At 26.8% G+C, this 19,532-nt stretch overlaps 2 protein-coding genes across 3 annotated transcripts; one reads left to right on the forward strand and one right to left on the reverse strand.

Moving 5' to 3' along the window:
- Positions 1 to 4,557: 4,557 nt before the first annotated feature.
- On the forward strand, positions 4,558 to 6,191 carry LOC105135766 (probable glutathione S-transferase). Its single transcript, XM_011040794.1, has 2 exons — positions 4,558 to 5,226; positions 5,504 to 6,191. The coding sequence occupies exons 1-2, from the start codon at positions 4,918 to 4,920 to the stop codon at positions 5,870 to 5,872; spliced, it is 678 nt and encodes a 225-aa protein (XP_011039096.1). The 5' UTR covers positions 4,558 to 4,917; the 3' UTR covers positions 5,873 to 6,191.
- A 7,846-nt stretch (positions 6,192 to 14,037) lies between these two features.
- Positions 14,038 to 16,390, reverse strand: LOC105135767 (microbial collagenase). 2 transcript variants are annotated; one of them, XM_011040797.1, is made up of 4 exons: positions 15,998 to 16,390; positions 15,592 to 15,774; positions 15,459 to 15,515; positions 14,038 to 14,564 (listed from the first exon to the last, which is right to left on the reverse strand). In XM_011040797.1, the coding sequence occupies exons 1-4, from the start codon at positions 16,286 to 16,288 to the stop codon at positions 14,277 to 14,279; spliced, it is 819 nt and encodes a 272-aa protein (XP_011039099.1). In that variant the 5' UTR covers positions 16,289 to 16,390; the 3' UTR covers positions 14,038 to 14,276. The 2 variants fall into 2 exon arrangements, with proteins under 2 accessions (XP_011039099.1, XP_011039098.1); XM_011040796.1 differs by having other exon boundaries at positions 15,459 to 15,518; positions 15,998 to 16,387.
- Between the last annotated feature and the right edge of the window lie 3,142 nt (positions 16,391 to 19,532).

The raw sequence follows: 19,532 nt of genomic DNA on the forward strand, positions 1-19,532 counted from the left end.
TGAAATTTAATGAGTATTATGGACTATTGTTTTTATTTTAATTACTGATGAGAAGTTTTGAATTATCATTGGTTTCATTAGTTTTGAATAATATAATATTTTTGAAGATTATGAAATGCTATATATTTTTAAATAACTTGGTTATTTGATATGTTTGTTCTGAGACTTAGTATAAGTGAGGTGTCCTTTCGACACTGTTTTTGCGTTGCCGATGATGGATTCGAGATTTGGGTTGTGACATAACATTTGATTCATTGGGGATCGTGTTTCGCTGTTTTTTTATGCATGGTGTTTTCAATTTAATTACTCAAGTAACGAGTTTGAAAAATTAACGCAAATCAATATATTTTTTTATTTTATTATTTAACATTATTTTTTTAATTGTCTTTGTGGTTTTCTTCAAAAAAAATTTATCGGGTTATCTCAATGTTATGGAATGGGCCATCGGCTTTGCGGATTAATCTAGGCTGGCTCTCTTTTTATTACCTAGATTACATGTTTACCATATTATCTCAGATTGAATCGGATCAATTTGTTTTTTTATTCAATTTCATACATCCAAAATTTTTTTTCAAATTATTGTGATTTTTTTTTATTATCACTTAATTTTTTATTAATTGGTTAAAATAAAATCAATTTATTAAACTCAACCAAGAGTATAACTCGACTAATTGATTATTTTTTATTAATTAATTAGAATAAAATCAATTTATTAAACTTAACCAAGAGTATAACTCGACTAATTGATTTTACTTATTTATTTAAAACATTCTTACATCATTTAGAAATATTTTTTTTACAAAAATAAAATACAAATCCATAACATAACATGGACCAACAACATAGCATGGGCTCAAGTCTTGTTCATAGATATTGGTGAGGACTTGTAATGTTGTAAGTAGATATTTTTTAAAATATATTTTTTATTTAATTATATAAATAGGAAGAAGGGATAACTATTAAAAAAAATTTTGCTTGGGTTTTTACTTTCTCTAACTTGAGAAATTACACTTTACATTACTCATATTGTTTTTTCTTGTTTTGATAATTAAATGTTTTTTATTACCAACATGATTTATTAAATAAAAATTAATATCAATAAGAAAGAATTTCAAAAAAATATAATATTTAAATTTTAAAAATGCATATTTGTAATAAAAAAATTAATTTCCTTATTTATACATTTTTTTTACCTAAACATGCATTTTTTATGTGAAACATTGTTTTTTAAGTAAAAACTTATTATTATTGTGAAAGCAAGTTTTAGTTACAAAATTAAAAAAATTATGAATCAATTATTTTTATGCATCTATATGAAAAACATTTAATAATAATAAATGCAATAAAATTATATAAAATATTTAGAATAAAAATGAAAATACATACTTTATTCTTATTTAATATTAAAAATAATATTATTTTAATTGTTTTTTGCATAGGTAAATACATAATTATTCATCTAGCAATTTCAAATTTTATCATAAAAGCTCTAATTTTCTTAAATACAATGATATAATTGGATAGTCCCTAAATATTATTTTAATAAATTAATTTAAAAAAACTTTTATTAAAAAAAAAGTTATAAAGGAAAAATTGTTAGGAGATATTTAAAAAAAACAAATAGCTCTCATGTCCAAAAAAAACATATTGATACTAAAATTAACTTTTTATAATTGAAATAAGACTAGCAAACCATTTCTCTCTTTCTCTCTTCCTTTTTTTTAGTTACGTTATGTTTCCCTCTTAAACAAGAAATTGAAACATCATAAAAATAAAGTTTAGATCTAAAACAAACAATCCTAAAAAAATATGGATGAGATTTAAAAGAAAATAGAAATTTAAGGACTAAATTGAAGTTTTTCACTCCAAAAAAGGTTGTCTTTTTTTTTTTTGTGGTGTTAACTTTCATCCTTGTTGTTTTGATTTTTTTTGAAGTTGTAAACTAAAATCTTACTTTATAATATTCATCTTTAATATAATCTCAAGATGTTTCTGAATATGCTATACCATGAAAATTAAAACAAATTGTAAAATTTAAAACCATGCCTATAAAAAGATAAAATTAGAAAGAAAAAACTTTCAATGACTTTAACAATATAATCTTTCAAGGACAAAAGGATAAGAGACAAAAATAGTTGCATTATAATAGTTTACCATGCAATATTTGCTAGGTACATAGTAAAATAAGCAATAAAAAAAATTTTAATCTATTTTTTTTATAATATAATATTTACTTATATAGCAGTTGTTTACTGTCTTTGGACAAAAAAGACAAAAATAATAAAAATAAAAGGGATAAAATAAAACAAGAGATAAAATTAAAAATATTTTTGATAATGATATGCAAGAGGGAGTAGCTATTCATATATCATATTTGGTTGATGATGGATAAAATATAATAAAATATAAAAAATTATATTTTATTTATTTTTATTTTTACATGTCTAATTGGACAAGTTTTGAATTAAAAGTTTTTTACACAAATATTTTAGAAATAAAAAATAAAAAATATTGAATTTAAAAATATATGCCCTTTCTACCTCTTGTTTTAAAAATATAAAAATTATCTCTAAAATTATGTCAAGAAAAAAATTATTTTTATGTTATATCTTTATCTTTTCAACCTAATACATTTTTATACTCAATGTCTTCATCTCTTTTATATTGGACAATAACTAAACATTACTTTAGAGCCTAATGATTCATGAAATTTTATTAGGATTTTAGAGGTTTTTGATTAAAAGAAATTAAATAAAATGAAAAAGAAAATGAAGAATGATAGTTAAAAATAAAATTAAATATAGTTTTTTTTCTCAACAATTATATATTATATATTATATATTAACTATTTTTTTCACCATAACCATCTTAACACTATTATCGCCATTATAATTGATGATGGCAGTAATATTTTTAAAAATAAATTTTAAAAGATAAATTATTATTATTATTAGTATTATATTTTTCAACCATCTCCACTTTTTTCTTCCAATTGTTACCATTTTTCATGCTAGCGATATTATTATTATTGTTATTATTATTATTATCATATCATCTACTTTTTATCTAAAATCACACACCAACACAATTATAATAATTTTATATTATTATTATTGACTTCGATTTCAACTTCTAAGCAGTTGCTTTAAATTTAGAAATTATAAATATTTAACAAAAAAAGAAAAATAAAACAAGTTAAACAAAGGAAATTTATAGCTTAAAAAATTAGAAAAATATCTTGTGGTACCTATGGTTTGATGTTAGTATAAACTTCTCTATAGCTTTTTTTTTTTTAATTCAAATTTATGTATTCTTCGAATAATCTGCTTGCACCAAAAGTATATATTCCCCAAAAATAGCTATTTTTTTTATTTGACTTTCAAGACAATTCATACGAAATACACTATTTGCATAACATTAATTTGTCGCAGTCAACTAATATCTTGAAATTAATTAACTCATTAGATGAATGCCCTGCCCAACCATGTCATAATTGTAATTTGATGTTTAAGCTAAACCGGCAGATCCTTTTGGTTTTAATACTATCATAGATGTTGCTAGGCGCCATACATGTTTCCTTTAATTTTAGTTATTACTAGATGAGTGGCATATGCTGCCCTACATTAGATTAAAATATTTTTAACATAAAAGCAATGATTAGACACTATTAATATGTTTTTTTATAAGTAAAAAAAAATTATTATTCAAGTTATAGATGTGATTGAATTTAATAAATTCATTTTATTAAATCATATGATAACAAAAAAAATAAAACCATAACAAATTAACTAAATTAAAAAAATTGATCTGAAAAATTACTTGATGATAATATAAAAAGTTTTTAATAATCTTATATGATAACAAAATAAAAATTAAATGAAATTTAATAAAATAACATTTAAAATACAATTTTAATTAATATAAAGATTATTTAAATTTAACAAAATAACATTTAAAACACAATTCAAGTAATAAAAATAAAAAATTATAATAAAAAAATAATTTATAAAACTTAATTATCAACTAATTTAATTTAATATTATAAAAGAAAGAATGTCTTCCACCAAGAGATGCGCTAGCCAATTACTTCAATATAATCGGTGCAACTATTTGGAGGAACGAGATGAAGTAAAGCTTCTACGTCTTTTGACTACATCTTGTCCCCGCCGCCGCCCCCCCCCCCCCCAAATTAATATCTTTACATTTGGATGAACAGAAAGGTTTTAACCTTGTAAAATATCTGCCTTCAAATATGAAACGTCCAAATGACCTAATCAAGGATTAATTTAGCGACTGATCTAAAAGTTAACACAGCAAAAAACTACTGTTTTGACAGTTTCTTCCTCGAATCAGCAATACCTGAGAAAAGTCTCGGAAACACCATGTGTTAGATAGTAGGTGAAATATGAAAGGATTTTGAAAGAATATTGCTCCAGATGTGCATATCGTTCCTTTCTCTATTGAGGATATTAACCGAGAAGTTGATTATATTATCAACTCCATTTTCCAATAAAAACTTTCCAATTATTAGCATATAATATATCCTCCAGATGTCCATATCGTTCCGTTCTCAGTTGCCATGTTAGAATGACAAGAAGAATATCCAAACCAGATGTTATATTGCTCTGAAAAATATAAATTATGTAAACATTGATTGGGAAAAAGTGTTCCTCCAATCTGCGTTTGCCATCTTTATTTCAACCAAAGCTTTTACAAGTCAAAAACACGTAGCTTCTCTGAGACAAGCTTATCCCCGGCGGCTGCTGCTACTACTATTATTATATTCTTCCAACGAAGATGGGATCCTTCTATTTTCCGTATAAAAGAAGAGAGAAAACCTATCCTTATACACTAGCTGCTTATGCTGCAACAACTATCCTTCAGATATTGAGTTGAGTTCAAGCTTTGCAAAATACCATGGGAGAAGTGAAAGTGATTGGATCTTCTAAGAGCCTATTCTGCGCAAGGGTTGAATGGGCTTTGAAGCTTAAAGGAGTGGAATATGAGTACTTAGAAGAAGATTTATTGAACAAGAGTCCCCTGCTTCTTAAGCACAACCCTGTTCACAAGAAGGTCCCTGTGCTTGTCCATGATGACAAACCAATTGCTGAGTCACTTTTCATTCTTGAATACATAGATGAGAGATGGAAAAATTATCCTTTGCTTCCTGAAGATCCCTATGAGAGAGCCATGGCTCGTTTCTGGGCTAAATTTGCTGATGAGAAGGTACATAGTGGCACGAACTTAAATCTTTTATTCTCTGGTATTTTGTTTCCTATATTGATTGCATTTGGCATGAATTTATATTTTTATTCTTATAGTTCCTATATTTTCTTCCCTTTTGTGAAAATGTTTTCAGGATCAATTGGACATAACATGTAATTGTAAATCATGACTGAAAATTTCATTCCAGTGTATTTTAACTTGACATGCTTCTATCTTTATTTTGGAGAAGCGTTTAGAACATGGTTTGATGGATCTCCTTTTCTGTGTCATGGGACAGTGTGTGATGGGTGCATTTGCGGCTTTCCGGAAAGAGGGAGAAGAAAGGGAGAAGGCCATAGAGTCTGCACTAGAATCATTTACATTTGTTGAGAAGCAGATTCAAGGGAAGAAATTTTTCAGTGGGGATGATAACATAGGCTATTTGGATCTAGTAATGGGTTGGATTCCTCTCTGGCTGAATGCTATGGAAGAAGCTGGAGGGATGAAACTGATGGATGCTCAAAAGTTCCCATCTCTTCATGAATGGACTCAAAACTTCGTTGAAATCCCTCTCATCAAAGAATGCCTTCCACCTAGAGATGCGCTCGTCAACTACTTCAACCTCAGTTTGAGCTATATTCGTTCCATGGCAGCAGCCAAGCAGTAAAACTATGCATTTTCTAGTTACCAGTTAGAACTTTATTTATTTGAAATTGAAATCATATTTTCCAGCCTTCATGGAGAATTTTCCGAGAAAACAAGCTTTGTTTTCCTTTACCACAGTGATACAAAGCTTTATATATGTTTCCATTTTCTCTCTTTCATTTGGTTGTATAAGATGTGTTTGCCGTTCAGCTGTCAAATATTTGAATAAAATGTTGACATCTGGATTTAGAGAAAGTCTTCTACTAAAGCTAACCGAAGCCATGATAGCTGAATTTGCAGTGGAAAAAACTTATGCACATTGGGTCACAACTCTGCAGTTATTTGACGTATATATGGGTTGTCCAGCATTTTGCAGTGCATTTTCCAGGGTACAACATGGTGTTTTAAAACCTTGGTCTAGCTACATCACAACTATGAACTATGAACAATGAACAATGAACATAGGGCATACAAGCATAGTTGAATTTGTTTCATAAATTCTTATTTAGAAGGGCAGTTTCCATGTTCATTTGATGTAATTCAATATCATAATGAGCTATCATGATAATTCTATATAAATCCTTTATAAAGACTAGTAAAAAATATCTATTTATAATTAATGTCATTTATCTAAGTGAAATTATTGACAACAAGTCTGATCTTGTATTGTTTAATATTGTAACTCAAGTCTTATTTAGTTTTAAAAACCTATCTGCATTTAACTTTTTTGGAACCTTTATATATTTTAATGAGTTCTTAAATTTTATTTTTCCCATAAGTTTTAACTCATCTTTTATGACATCTACTCATTTATTAGAATTACTACTATTAATGACATGTGAAAATGAAATTGGATTATCATCTATTTCAAATTCAAATTCTAACTTTTATAAATATATCATATAATCATTCAAAATAGTAAACTTTCTTTGTCTTTGAGATCTTTTTAATGCTATTTCTTGTGGCTAATCTATTATAGGTTCATTAATAATATCTTTACAATAGGATATATAATCATTCATTTGCTATTCTTGATAATTGCTAAACTATTCAACAATTATAATCTTAAAATACTTGTGCCCTAACTTCTTAAATTTTTACATTGCATGATATTTCACTTCCACTAACTTTATCATTCTCATTAAACCTAGCATTTTTAGTTTTAACAATTCTTATGCTATGATTGGGATAATAAAATCAATACTCATTAGATTTTTCTAGATAACCAATGTAGAAATCATTGGTTGATCTTGAATCTAATTTCCTGGATAACTATACAACCCTAAAGCTTTATATATTGAGTTATTGTTTCCATTTACTTTCTCTTTTATTTGGTTGTCTAGTATGTATTTGTCATTTAACTATCAAATCTTTGAATAAAATGTTTGTATCTTGATTTAGAGAAAGTCTTATACTAAAACTAACTAAAGGCATGATAACTGCATTTATTGAAAATTTATTTAATTAATATGATTTAAAAAAATTACAGGTAAATGAGTAATTAATCTCAAAGAATTATTACTTTTTTTATATTTAATTCTTAATTTATAGTAATTAATCAAATGATAATAATGGTGGTAATTAACTTTTATTAATTTTTTAACTTCCAAATCTACTATAAAAGATGGGTAGTAGTAAAGGAAGAGTTTCTAACATGAGTTTTTTTATATTTTTCACACTTTCTTAACTTGTTTTTAAAATATTCATTCTCTTTTATACTTTGGTTTTTTCTTCCAAATCTATAGTTAGGTTTATATTTTGTTGAGAAATATTTGAGTTCTTTTATTTTGATTCAAAGACCTTATTTAAAAGTGCATCTAAACTAAAATAGTATTGTTGAAATCTTAAGAGACATATTATAAACATTCTAGTTCTATAAGTACGAAGCAATAAAACCTTAAGGAAAAATAATTCATCATTGACAATAACATCAGTTTCATTCCTTTAAAGTGATTCAACAAGTATTATTTTTTTGTTTTAATTTAAACATTGTTATTTTTATTAGTAGTATATATGCTAGAATTTTGATCTTATATATATTGTAAGTTTGAATATATGCTTAGTATGCATGCTAATATTTTTATATATATTTATGTTGAAAACATATTTGTCTTTAATTTTATTTTGCATGTTTATAGATTGAAAATTGTATGTGCTATAGGCTTACCTTGAAGAATGTTTTATGTTTTATATATTTTTGTTATGAGTTTTATATGTTTTTGTTATGATAAATTAAACATCTTTGTTCAATGGTCTACTATAATACAACATCTTTTGAAAACAATCTTCAGGCTTTAGATTTTATATTAGACTTTATATTAGACTTTGTTTGGTTTATCTTATGAAATAATAATACTAATAATATTGATTAATGGTGAAAGATGTTTTTAACATCTTTAAAATTTAAGTTATAATTTAACTTTCTTTAATTTTCTATATTGTCACATATAGATTTAATTTTAATTATATATACTTTAATCTATAACCTTTTGGTTTGTTATCATTCCTTCCGTTTTCTTTTGTTTAATTTTAGAAGGTGGTTATATATCTTTATTTTTAACTTATAGTTTTTATTCTAAACTTACTTTTCATACTTCAACAATTATCTGGTTGGTTATTATTCTCATACACATTATTGTTTATATATGTAGAAAGTTAGTGCGATGAATATATACAATCTAAAAAGTTCTATTTAAGGAGATTGAGTTTTAAACGAGACCATTTATGACTTTTTTTTTTTTTGAGAACTTACTTAGTGAAGGTATTATTCATATGATACTATTTTTGTATATAATACACTTCTCATGTGAAATAATGATAATTGAACAAATCATAGTGAACAAAATAGGGCTTAACTTAGCAATCCAAGAAAAGGAATCACAATTAATTTTATCTTTCGAAGTTTAAATATTTTTATTTATTAAGTTTCTTTATTACAAGTTTTTTTTATTACTTGCTTATTGTGAAGCAAAAAATATATATTTGTAAATATTATTGGTTATTCTTTTAATAGACAATATCATGTTTTCTACTAATTTTACTTAAAATTTAGTTGTGCCAACCAATGTTGCTTTACAAGTGTTACTTCAGTAGTAAAGATTCTACCATCATCTTCTAAAATACATGGTGAGAAAACTGAAAAGTTCATTGGATTGAACTTTAAATGGTGAAAGAATAAGATGTTGTTCTATCTTACCACCTTAAATTTGGCAAAGTTCTTAACTCAGGAAGCGCTAAAATCATCACAAAATAATCTGACTCTGCTATTATGGTAACTATGGATGCATGGAATCATATTGATTTCACGTGCAAGAAATACATCTTGAATGAGTTGGATAATATATTGTATAATGTGTAATAGTTCAATTAAAAATGAAAAATCATTATGTGAAACTTTAAACAAACAATACAAAGATAAAGATACTAGTATGAAAACAATTCATAGCGATAAATTTCTAGATTTCAATACGATTGATTCAAAGACCATAATGAGTCAAGTTTAAGAGTTTCAACTCATATTGTATGATACTTATGTTAAAGGTATATCTCTAAGTAAGTCATTTCAAGTGGTTGTAATTATTGAAAAATTGCCATCATTTTGGAATTCAAGAATTATCTTAAGATAAGCATAAAGAGATGAAAATTGAAGACCTCATTTTAAAGTTAAGGATAAAAAAAGAAAATAAATTATCCAAAAGAAAAGTCAACTCTTCTGGTACTCCAAAATCAAATGTTGTGGAATAAGTGGTAAAGTTCTATAACAAAAATCAAAAGAAAAAGCTTGTTATGAAATAAAAAAGAACTTCCAAGAAGTTCAATGGCAAGTGCTTTATATACAACAACACTAGCCTTCTAGTTAAAGATTGTAGAAACAAGGGTAACTTAGAAACCCTAAGAAAAAGGATTTCTCAAACAATATCACCATAGTTAATCACCTCCTTAATGAAATTTTAAAAATAAACTTGTCTTGTCTTGTTTCTAAAGTCAACTTGAACAACAATCGCAAGCAATGATGGTTGATATTGTGCTATAAGACTTGTATGCACCAAGTGGATGTTTTCCACTTACAAAGAATTGGATGAATAAAATCTATACTTGAGAAACTCATCAACCTTCAAGGTACCATGTGATAGAAAAGTTATACTAAAAATGACATCTGAAAAGCTTTTTTACCATTAATAATGTAATGTATGTTATTGATATTAAAAAGAACTTAGTGTCTAACTCATTGTTGAGCAAAAATGGTTTTAATAAGGTTTTTTAGAGATAAATTTATACTCACTAAAATTTGTATGTTTATAGAAAAAAGGATATCATTGTAATGGTCTCTTTAAAATGTAATGAATAATGTATCCATAAATAAGAATAATAATAAGATTGTCTCTTCTTTTTATTTGCTTGAGTATTGTGATGTGTAGTATGACAGGTTATGTAATTATATGTAAAGGTTAATAAACCATGAATTATTACTAATAATTATTTTGGAGAAAAATCATTAGTGTGAAATTTGTGAAGAATCAAAATTTAAAAAAAATCTTCATTTTAAATAATTAAAGAAGTAGTGAATCTCTAAACTTAATTCACTCAGATATTGATGATTAAAATTTTTTGCAAACAAGAGGTAGAAAAGTGAATCTCTAAACTTAATTCACTCAGAAAATTGTTTTGCAAACAAGAGGTAGAAAAAAAATACTATATTACTTTTATAGATGACTCCATAAGGTATTGTTATTACTATTTTCTTAAGAGCAAAGATAAAGCTCTTGAAATGTTTAAACATTACAAGAATAAAGTTGAAAATCAATTTAACATAAAGATCTAAGTAATAAGAAATGATAAAGTGGGGAACAAAATGGTATTATCTATCAAACTACTACTTCTTATTCACCATAATAAAATGGCATTATGGAATGTGAGAACCGAACATTAAAAGAAATGATATGTTATATTGATATGTTCGGGAGCACCTAAGAACTTATATGAGAAGTTTTCTTAATTGCTAATTACATACTTAACAAATTACCCCATTAAAAGTTGGAAAAAACACCATATGAATTGTAAAGATGTAAAAAATATTCCTATAAATACCTTAAAGTGTGAGATATCTTACAATGATAGCAATACTTGATACTAAGAAGATCAAGCTAAGACCTAAAACTATAAATTTTGTATTTCTCGAGAATATATATATATATAGTAGTGCATATTGATTTCTTGTACACAAATCAAGTATTGAGGATAGTCATCCTAAAACTATTATAGAATAAAGGAAAGCTGCATTCTTTAAAAATATGTTTCCATGGAAGAAATAACAAGAAAATCATTCACTTAAGAAAACAATTAAGGCTAACTCAAGTGATAATCATCAATAAAAAAATGATGAAATTGAGCTTAAAATGAGTAAAAAACAAAAATGACCAAAGTAGTTGGTCCTAATTTTTTAACATATTTGTTAGAAAATGAATCTCGAACCTACTTTAAAGCAATATCTTGTTTGAAAGCTTTCTATTGAAAGGATGCAATCAATAGTAAAATTGAATCCGTTATGAATAATCATATATGAAAACTAGTGGATCTTCCTCTCGGAAGTAAATCATTAGGTCATAAGTGGATCTTCAAAAGAAATAAAAAAAAAGATGGCATTATTGATAAATATAAAGCTAGATTTGTTGTTAAAAGTTTTAGAAAACAAGAAGATGTGGAATATTTTGACACATTCATTTATGTCAAGAATAGCTTCCATACAAACGTTAATATCCATTATAGCTATTAATAAGCTTGAAGTATATCAAATAAATATAAAAAATGGTATTCAAATATTTGAGATACACTTTGGACTATAAGCTATATTATACTAGTTACCCATTGATACTAGAAAGATATAATAATGCTAATTGGATATCTGACACTAAAAATTCAAAATCCACAAGTGGACATGTCTTCAAATTTGATGGGATAGTTGTGTTATGGAAATGCACCAAATAAACATGTATTACTAGATCCATGATGGAATTAGATTTTATTACTCTAGATAAAGTTGGAGAGGAAGCCATATGGATTCTGAATTTCTTAGAGGATATTTCATGTTAACCAAAATCAATGTCAACTATTTCTGTTCATTGTGATAATCAGTTAGCAATTAAAAAGGCACAAAGTAGTATATGTAATAGTAAATATAAATATATACATCATAGGCATAATACGTTAAAAATTTTCTCTCAAATGGAATTATTTCCATTAACTATATAAAGTTAAAGAAAAATATTATGGATTTGTTAACCAAAATTTTTTTAGAAAAAGCTTGTATATAATTCATCGAGGAAAATAGACTTAAAACCTTTTTCTAGATGAAAGAGTGTAATAATGGTAACCATATTTACTTTATTAGAGATCCTAAGAAATATGTTCAAAGAAAAAATTAAGTCATATAAAAATTTCCGGTAGCAATAGAAAATTTTTGTTTCCTGCTTATTCTTATGATGAGATAAGTGTTAGCTACAACATGTTAAAGGGTGAGATGAGATTTTAATGATTTTAATATCTTGGTACACTAATTGGAGTATAACAAAATATTCTTAATAAAAGATATCTTATATGAGTAATAAATACGACAATTTCTTTAAGAATCTTGATAAAGACTAAAATTTTTGAAGCACTCATAAATCTAAAGTTGTTCAATGATAAAATAAACATAATAGTAAGAATACAAAAAAATATCTAGGTAGAAAACTATATATTATCTTGGTTTACATAAAAAGTCAAATAGTTCAAGAAATTGTGTTCACTATTAGCTAAGTAAATCCGATAATATTTAACTAAAGAAGGTTAAAAGACAAACACTAATCATCTTGATGTAATAATTTATTAGATTATTATCTCTCAATAAATCTTCAAGTCATTTTTAAAATAGTGAGATAATTCTCATTCATGTAGGGGATTGTTGAAAATTTGCTTAATTAATATGACTTAAACAAATTATAGGTGAGTGAGAAATTAATATTAAAGAACCCTTGGTTTTTCTAGATTTAATTTTTGATTTATGGTAACTAATCAAAGATTAATAATGATAAAAATTAATTATATAATCTTTTAAGTTTTAACTATCAAAATTCATTATAAAAATGGGTGGTGGTGGTAAATAAAGAGTTTCTAACTTGAATTTTTTAGATTTTTTCATATTATTTCTCACCTTATTTTTAGTGTTATCATTATCTTTTATACTTTATTTTATTCTCCTAAATCTAGAGTTTAAGTTTACATTTTGTTAAAAGATATTTGAATTCTTTTATTTTGATTCAAAGACCTTATTTAGAAATGCATCTAAACTAAATGCAAATGCATCTAAACTAACGTGACCTTATTTAGAAATGCATCTAAACTAACATGATGGTTTTGAAATATTGAAAGGCATATTATAAATATTCTAGTAACACAAGTGAGGTGCAATAAAACCTTAAGGACAAAAGAATTTATCATTGACAACTACAAAAGTTTCATTCTTTTAAAGTGTTTTGAAAAATAAATACCCTTATTTGTTTTAATTTAAATTTTGTTATTTTTATTATTAGTATGTATTTTAGGACTTTGATCTTATATATATTACAAATTTAAAAATATACTTAGTATGCATGCTAGTATTTTTTTTTTATATATTTATGTTAAATGCATATTTATCTTGAATTTTATTTTACATGTTTATAGATTTTAAATTGTATCCACTCTAAGCTTACCTTAATAATATTTTATGTTTTGTATACTTTTATTATAATAAACTAAACATCTTTACTTGTCTGTCTAATAAAATATAACACCTTATGATAACATAATTTGCATGGGAAATAACTTATGCCAACTGGGTCACAATTCTACAGTTTTTTTGACTTATAGCTGGGATGTCCAGCATTTTGCTGTGCATTTTCCAGGGTCTAACATGTTCTTTTAAAACCATGGTCTAACTATTTCTCAACTATGATCTATATAATAAAATAGGAGAGAAAACTAATGAAAAGAAGAAGAGAAAAGATTATTGGAGCTACAAAGAAATTCAGATATCCTTTGATGTATTTTTCTCAGCATTCATTATATAAATGTTTGTTACTTGCACACATATAAACGAAAAGATAGCTAATCACAATGAGATTTATATAATGGACCATAATACACACACACACACACACAACAAATAACTAGGTCTAAAATTATGTTTTATCATATTTCTTCAATAATATGAACATAGGCCATTCAAGAACCAATGGAATGTTTCATAACATCAAATCTGGTGAAACAGAAATGTGTGAGATACGATGCACTTGCAAGTCGTCAGTCTACTTTTTACAAGCATAAAATAACACTTGCATTCATTAGTGAATATTACCATCTTCGGAAGGAGCACAATGCCTCGATAAGCCACAAAAGTTGAGAATGAATCAAGTGGCAACACGGCGACATCGGCACCAAAATGCAGTCCCCCCACTTCTGCCTCGAGCAACTGCTAGTTCCTCATCAATATAAAACCAGATGAAGAAAGGGTCCTTCGTGCTTGGTTCCCTGTCTTCCTTTTGGCCAAGACTGATCTCAAAAGGGTTCAAAGGTCCAATTTTTATGCGCATGCGCTCAAAAATGAAGGCCAGTATTCTGTTCTTCCATGATAATCTGCCTTCAAACGTCAAGAATCCAATTGGTCCAAGATATACTCCATTTTCAATCCTCTTGCCCTGACAATCCAAAATAGATTATTTAGTATCTAAAAGTGCCAGAGTAAAGAATTTGTCTTGTCATCAATTGGATGGTAAAAGCAATCCAACAATTTTCATAACAAGAAGAACCTAATCAAATTCTTCCTCCAATTATACTTTATCAAAAACAATATCATATATGTGACTGAACTTGTCATAGGGACTAAGAAAGAAGGGAAATAAGGGGGAATTCAGAGAAGATGATAAACAGTTCTCTACTTAACAAAAATGTGTCAAGAGCCTCTGCACATGTTGCAACCCTTCATTTATTGCAGTTTTAAGAACTTGCAAATCATTGTAGGATCTAATCAATAAAATCTGTGAAATCTAATTCACATCATAAAATTATGCAGTCCACAAATGTTGCAGTAGCTTTTACGTTACAAACAAGGAGAAACCCGGGAAACAAGTCCTAGAATTAAGGATTTGTGTCCAAGTGACATAATAGGCGAAGTTTCATCATACTTTAAAACTAAAATGACCATTCTATCTCTGAAAGAAACTTCAGTGTCCTGTTTCTAAAAGCAGCAGACGCTTCATCCAAAGGATTCCAATTTATCCTGTCACTCAAACTATGACAAAATTGCTTCTGGCATCTTCACTATCTTGTTTCTAAAGTTGCAAGCATTTCGTGCTTTGGTGGAAAATTACTCTGGGTTATCAGGAAGTTGAAATAAAAACCTTTTTTGTTTCCTTCGACAGAAGAACATCCAATGAGGACTCCATTTTGAGTGGTCATTACAATCAAGTACTTAAAAGTTAAACATAAGCATCCTACATGGCACAAAAAACTCTCTTCTCCCCCAGTTGCACCACAATTATAATCACAAAAATATGAATAAAAGGAACAATGAGGGGCGGAATGGAGCTTACAGCAGCATCGAACCTCTGAATAGCAGTTAGGGGGAAGTACCGTCCACGATCCAATTTCTTCTGCACAAAAGGAAGCAGTTGTTAACCATAAAAAAAGAAGCCCGCCCAAAACAAGAGGTACAAGTAAACTAACCTCAGCCGTGAAAATAAGCATCCAAGTTCTGCCAGGGGATTTCGACCCACCAAGTGTATTAAGAAACCTTGAGGGGTCAAGTTTGGCCTTCTCAATCACTGTTAGAGCTGACAAAACCACCTCTGCTGCAACCTTTCTTGTCTTTGCAGCATTCTTGAGCACTTTCACACTCTCCTCAACTTCCTAAATCACAAAGAAAACGAGATTATAAGCTAAGCAGTTGCGTTAAATAAGCACACTGAATTACTATTACCCATAAATGAATAGCACTTTCGTGTTCTTTATTTTCTCATTTAATAGGAAACCAAGCAGAGCATTGACCAAACACAGAGACAAAACTAAAAGATTCATGAGTTATCAACAAAAATAAACCGAATAAAAGTTTTCACAGAACCAAAAGACATACTTCGCTGGGTTGGGGCTGCCGTCCTTCATCTTCTTCTTCCTGGGCACGAAGCGGGGCAGGAGCACTTTCATCAAGGGTAGCTCTAGTTCTTACATTTCGGAGTTTAAGGAGATGAAGGTTCGGGTATTTGAGAGAAGAGGCATCCTGCTTTATATCAGAATGAAGAGGAAAGTGACAGGTTTCGGCTCTGAGAGGGAGAAATGACGGGCTCAAGGATGATATCTGAGACGAATTCAGAGCCACCCAGTTGATGCAAGATAAATAGGAAGCTGCTGCTGCTTGTGAGCCCATTGCTTATGCTTCTTTTGATGAGTTTTCATCTTGGAGATACTCATTTTCTGATTTTCTCCCTCTCTTGAAAAATACTGTTGATTAAGGAAAATCCTCTATATTTAAGAATGAATGTTATCCACATAAAATGGGATCTTGGATGCAAGGTGAGCGTTTTCAGTTTGATTTTGATTTTAAAAAATAACCAAATTATTTTTTCTAGAATTAAAACCGAACCGAAGCAAACTACAATTTCATTCAAACCGACTCAGCTTATTTTGTCAAAACACCGGCAAAACCAAAATTTTTCATTGGCCATGACTTATCACTAACCGTGATTTGCCAAAGGCATATTGCAATAAACTCTGGAAGTCTGCAGAGCTCCACTCTCATAATATAAACCCCCTTCACAATGGCAATTATCTTCTTCCAAGGCCCATGTGTCCTTGATTGCCCGTCAGCAATTTCCTAATTGACATTGGAAAAGTGTTCTACCTCTGAATTTTCTTGAATAGCATAATGATATTTTTGTTTTTCGACTTAAAATTTTTTTGGACCGGTCTAATTACTATTTTCAAATTAATTATGAATAAATAAGTATTTTTTTAATTTAATTGCATAGTAAAACGACTATAATATTATTAGAAGTCAAAAAAAAAAAACTAAACTAGCGTCATGGATATTTTTATATTTCCATAATTATTTTTTTGTTATTACAATTTAAATTAAGGGAAAAATCAAATATAAAAAATATAAATACATAGTAAAAATAACAAAAATACCCTTTAAATAAAAAAATTTAAGCATGAGATCAAGGGGTGTTTTTGATTTTTTATAATATTTTTTTTTATAATAAGAAAGTCGATTCATGGTCACCTTCGTATTTAACTAAATAAATAAATAAAATACACATATGGCACACTCAAAGACATGTAGGAGGCATTCATGCTCTTCAGATAACATATGCTGCCTCCCAATATTTAAAAATATCATTTCATCGTATCTTTGAAAGCGTTACAAAGTTTTTTTTTATTATTAGAGTGGTGTTAGTGATGGTATGGTTTGTTGTTGGTGAACTTGTTTTTTCCATTCTTCTCTGTCTCCTTTGAAAATTACAGCTTGACTCTTTTGATTATTGATATTTCAACATTAATCTTTTTTTTTTGCACTTTTATTGAAATTTTATTTATTTTTAATTTCATCTTTAAATTCTAATTTATTAAATATTATATTGTTCAATTTGATCTTTATTATTTGGATTTTTAATTCTTTACCTTGGCCTTTTTAAAAAAGTTTTATTAGTTTTTATTTTTATCATTTAATTCAAGTTGATGGTATCATATTTTACTATTTGGTCCTCATTATTTTAATTTTAATTTTTTTTCTTGATTCTTTTATAAAAGTTACTATTCTTTCAATTTTACCTTTTGATTACAACATAATTTTTTTTAATGTCAATTTAGAGGAATATTCTTTTAAATGTTTTTTTAGCCTTTTACTAAATTGTTTTGTTTTTTAATTCCATTCTTCAATTAGATATAAAATTTATTTTGTATTTTAATTTTGATCATCCTCTTTTTAATTGCTATTTTTTAAAAATATTTTGTATAATTAATTTTTTTTTTCAATCTCATTCTTCAATATATAATTGATTAAGAATTGAACTTCATGGTTTTTCTAAATGTGTTGCTTCATGTCTAATATCTTAGATTATGGATTTAAAAAGTTAATACGGATATTTTTATAGAAAAAACTTTATAATTTTTTTATATTTTTTATTAGGTTATTTTAATTACATAATTTAAACTGTGAGTTTGATGGGATATTTTGGATTGACTCAGTTCTAATTATATTGTTCATATTTTTCACTCATGTGGGGAAAAGATAAAAAAAAAATCTAAATTTGCTATTCTCAAAAATAATTGTATAATAGACATGCTCCATGTTGATTAACTTTCTAAATTTTTCACTCATGTTTAATAGTGAAAGATTTTCTAGAAAACAGAGAACTAAATAAAATAAATTTACTAATTGAAAAATAATTTGTTTTAGAAATTCATGTTTTACAATTCTCTAATTCTATATATATATATATATAATTAAAATAGTTGTTTTCGTAATCCTCCACCATGAAAAATTAAGAGCCTTCTTTCGCTCACTTAGAGGGTACGTAGAGAGTATTTGAGTTGGAGGTATGGTTGATTTTTTTATAAAACTCCCATAAAAAATATTTTGATGATAAATGACTCAACATCTCCTTATATATTTGGATAAGTCTCAAATTTATCTCTAAATTCTTAATTGTAGTCATAGCATAGTATTTAATTAATATGCCTTTTTGTAAAGGTTTTTTCATCCAAATTGCTTAGAAATTTTAAAAAAACCAAAATGGTTGCAATAGTCGATCTTGAAAACTTAAGTGGAGAGGATATTCATAAAATTGCTTACATTTTTTTTTAAAATAAAAACTTTAAAAATTACTCAACCATTATAATTTTAAAAAATAAAATTCGGATTAATTTCAAAATTTTTATTGTTTTATAATTGAAAACCGCAAGGGCATTTTCGATATAAAATATATAATCATATCAATTTAGACTGCAAAATCTGAGAGAGAAATATATTGAAGAATTTGATATTATATAAAGAAATGACGGACACAATGAGAGACCTGATCAAGTTATCCTATTTTCCATTTAAACCAAGAGATGCTCTTGCTCTTATTTTTTATTTTAGAAAATTTGTATTCAATTAAATTCTTTTTTTTCTTTTAGTTTTCATGAAGGAATCATTTTATAATAAACACTAAAAATAGGATAAAAACCAACAAGCTATTTTATAAAAAGTAGGCATATAATTGATACAATTTTTGAGTGTAGAGACTAAATCAACCTCCTGGTTAAAATAGACTATCTAGATAGAAATCCAGGAATTTTATAATTTTATATTTTTATATTTTTATTTAATTTAATTTTGATAAATCGAAAAAGTTCTTAGAAAAACTCTGAGATTCCGGATTAGTGATCCTACTAGCACCTAGCATCTCAGAAAAAAACACCAAAACCTAGAAAACCTTGAAAGCAACACCAAAATCCAGAAAACCAAGAAAGCCATAGGGAGATTTTAGCATAACTTTAAGTTTTTATATATCATTGCGAGATTGTATATTGTTTGTGAGAATTAGATTACTATTTTTTTATTATAATTTAATTTTTAGTAATTGAATATATAAATTTTGTATATTAAATATTGAAAAATTACTTCT

The sequence above is a fragment of the Populus euphratica genome, unplaced genomic scaffold (genome assembly GCF_000495115.2).
Source record: "Populus euphratica unplaced genomic scaffold, PopEup_1.0 scaffold221.1, whole genome shotgun sequence".
Taxonomy (NCBI): Eukaryota; Viridiplantae; Streptophyta; class Magnoliopsida; order Malpighiales; family Salicaceae; genus Populus; species Populus euphratica.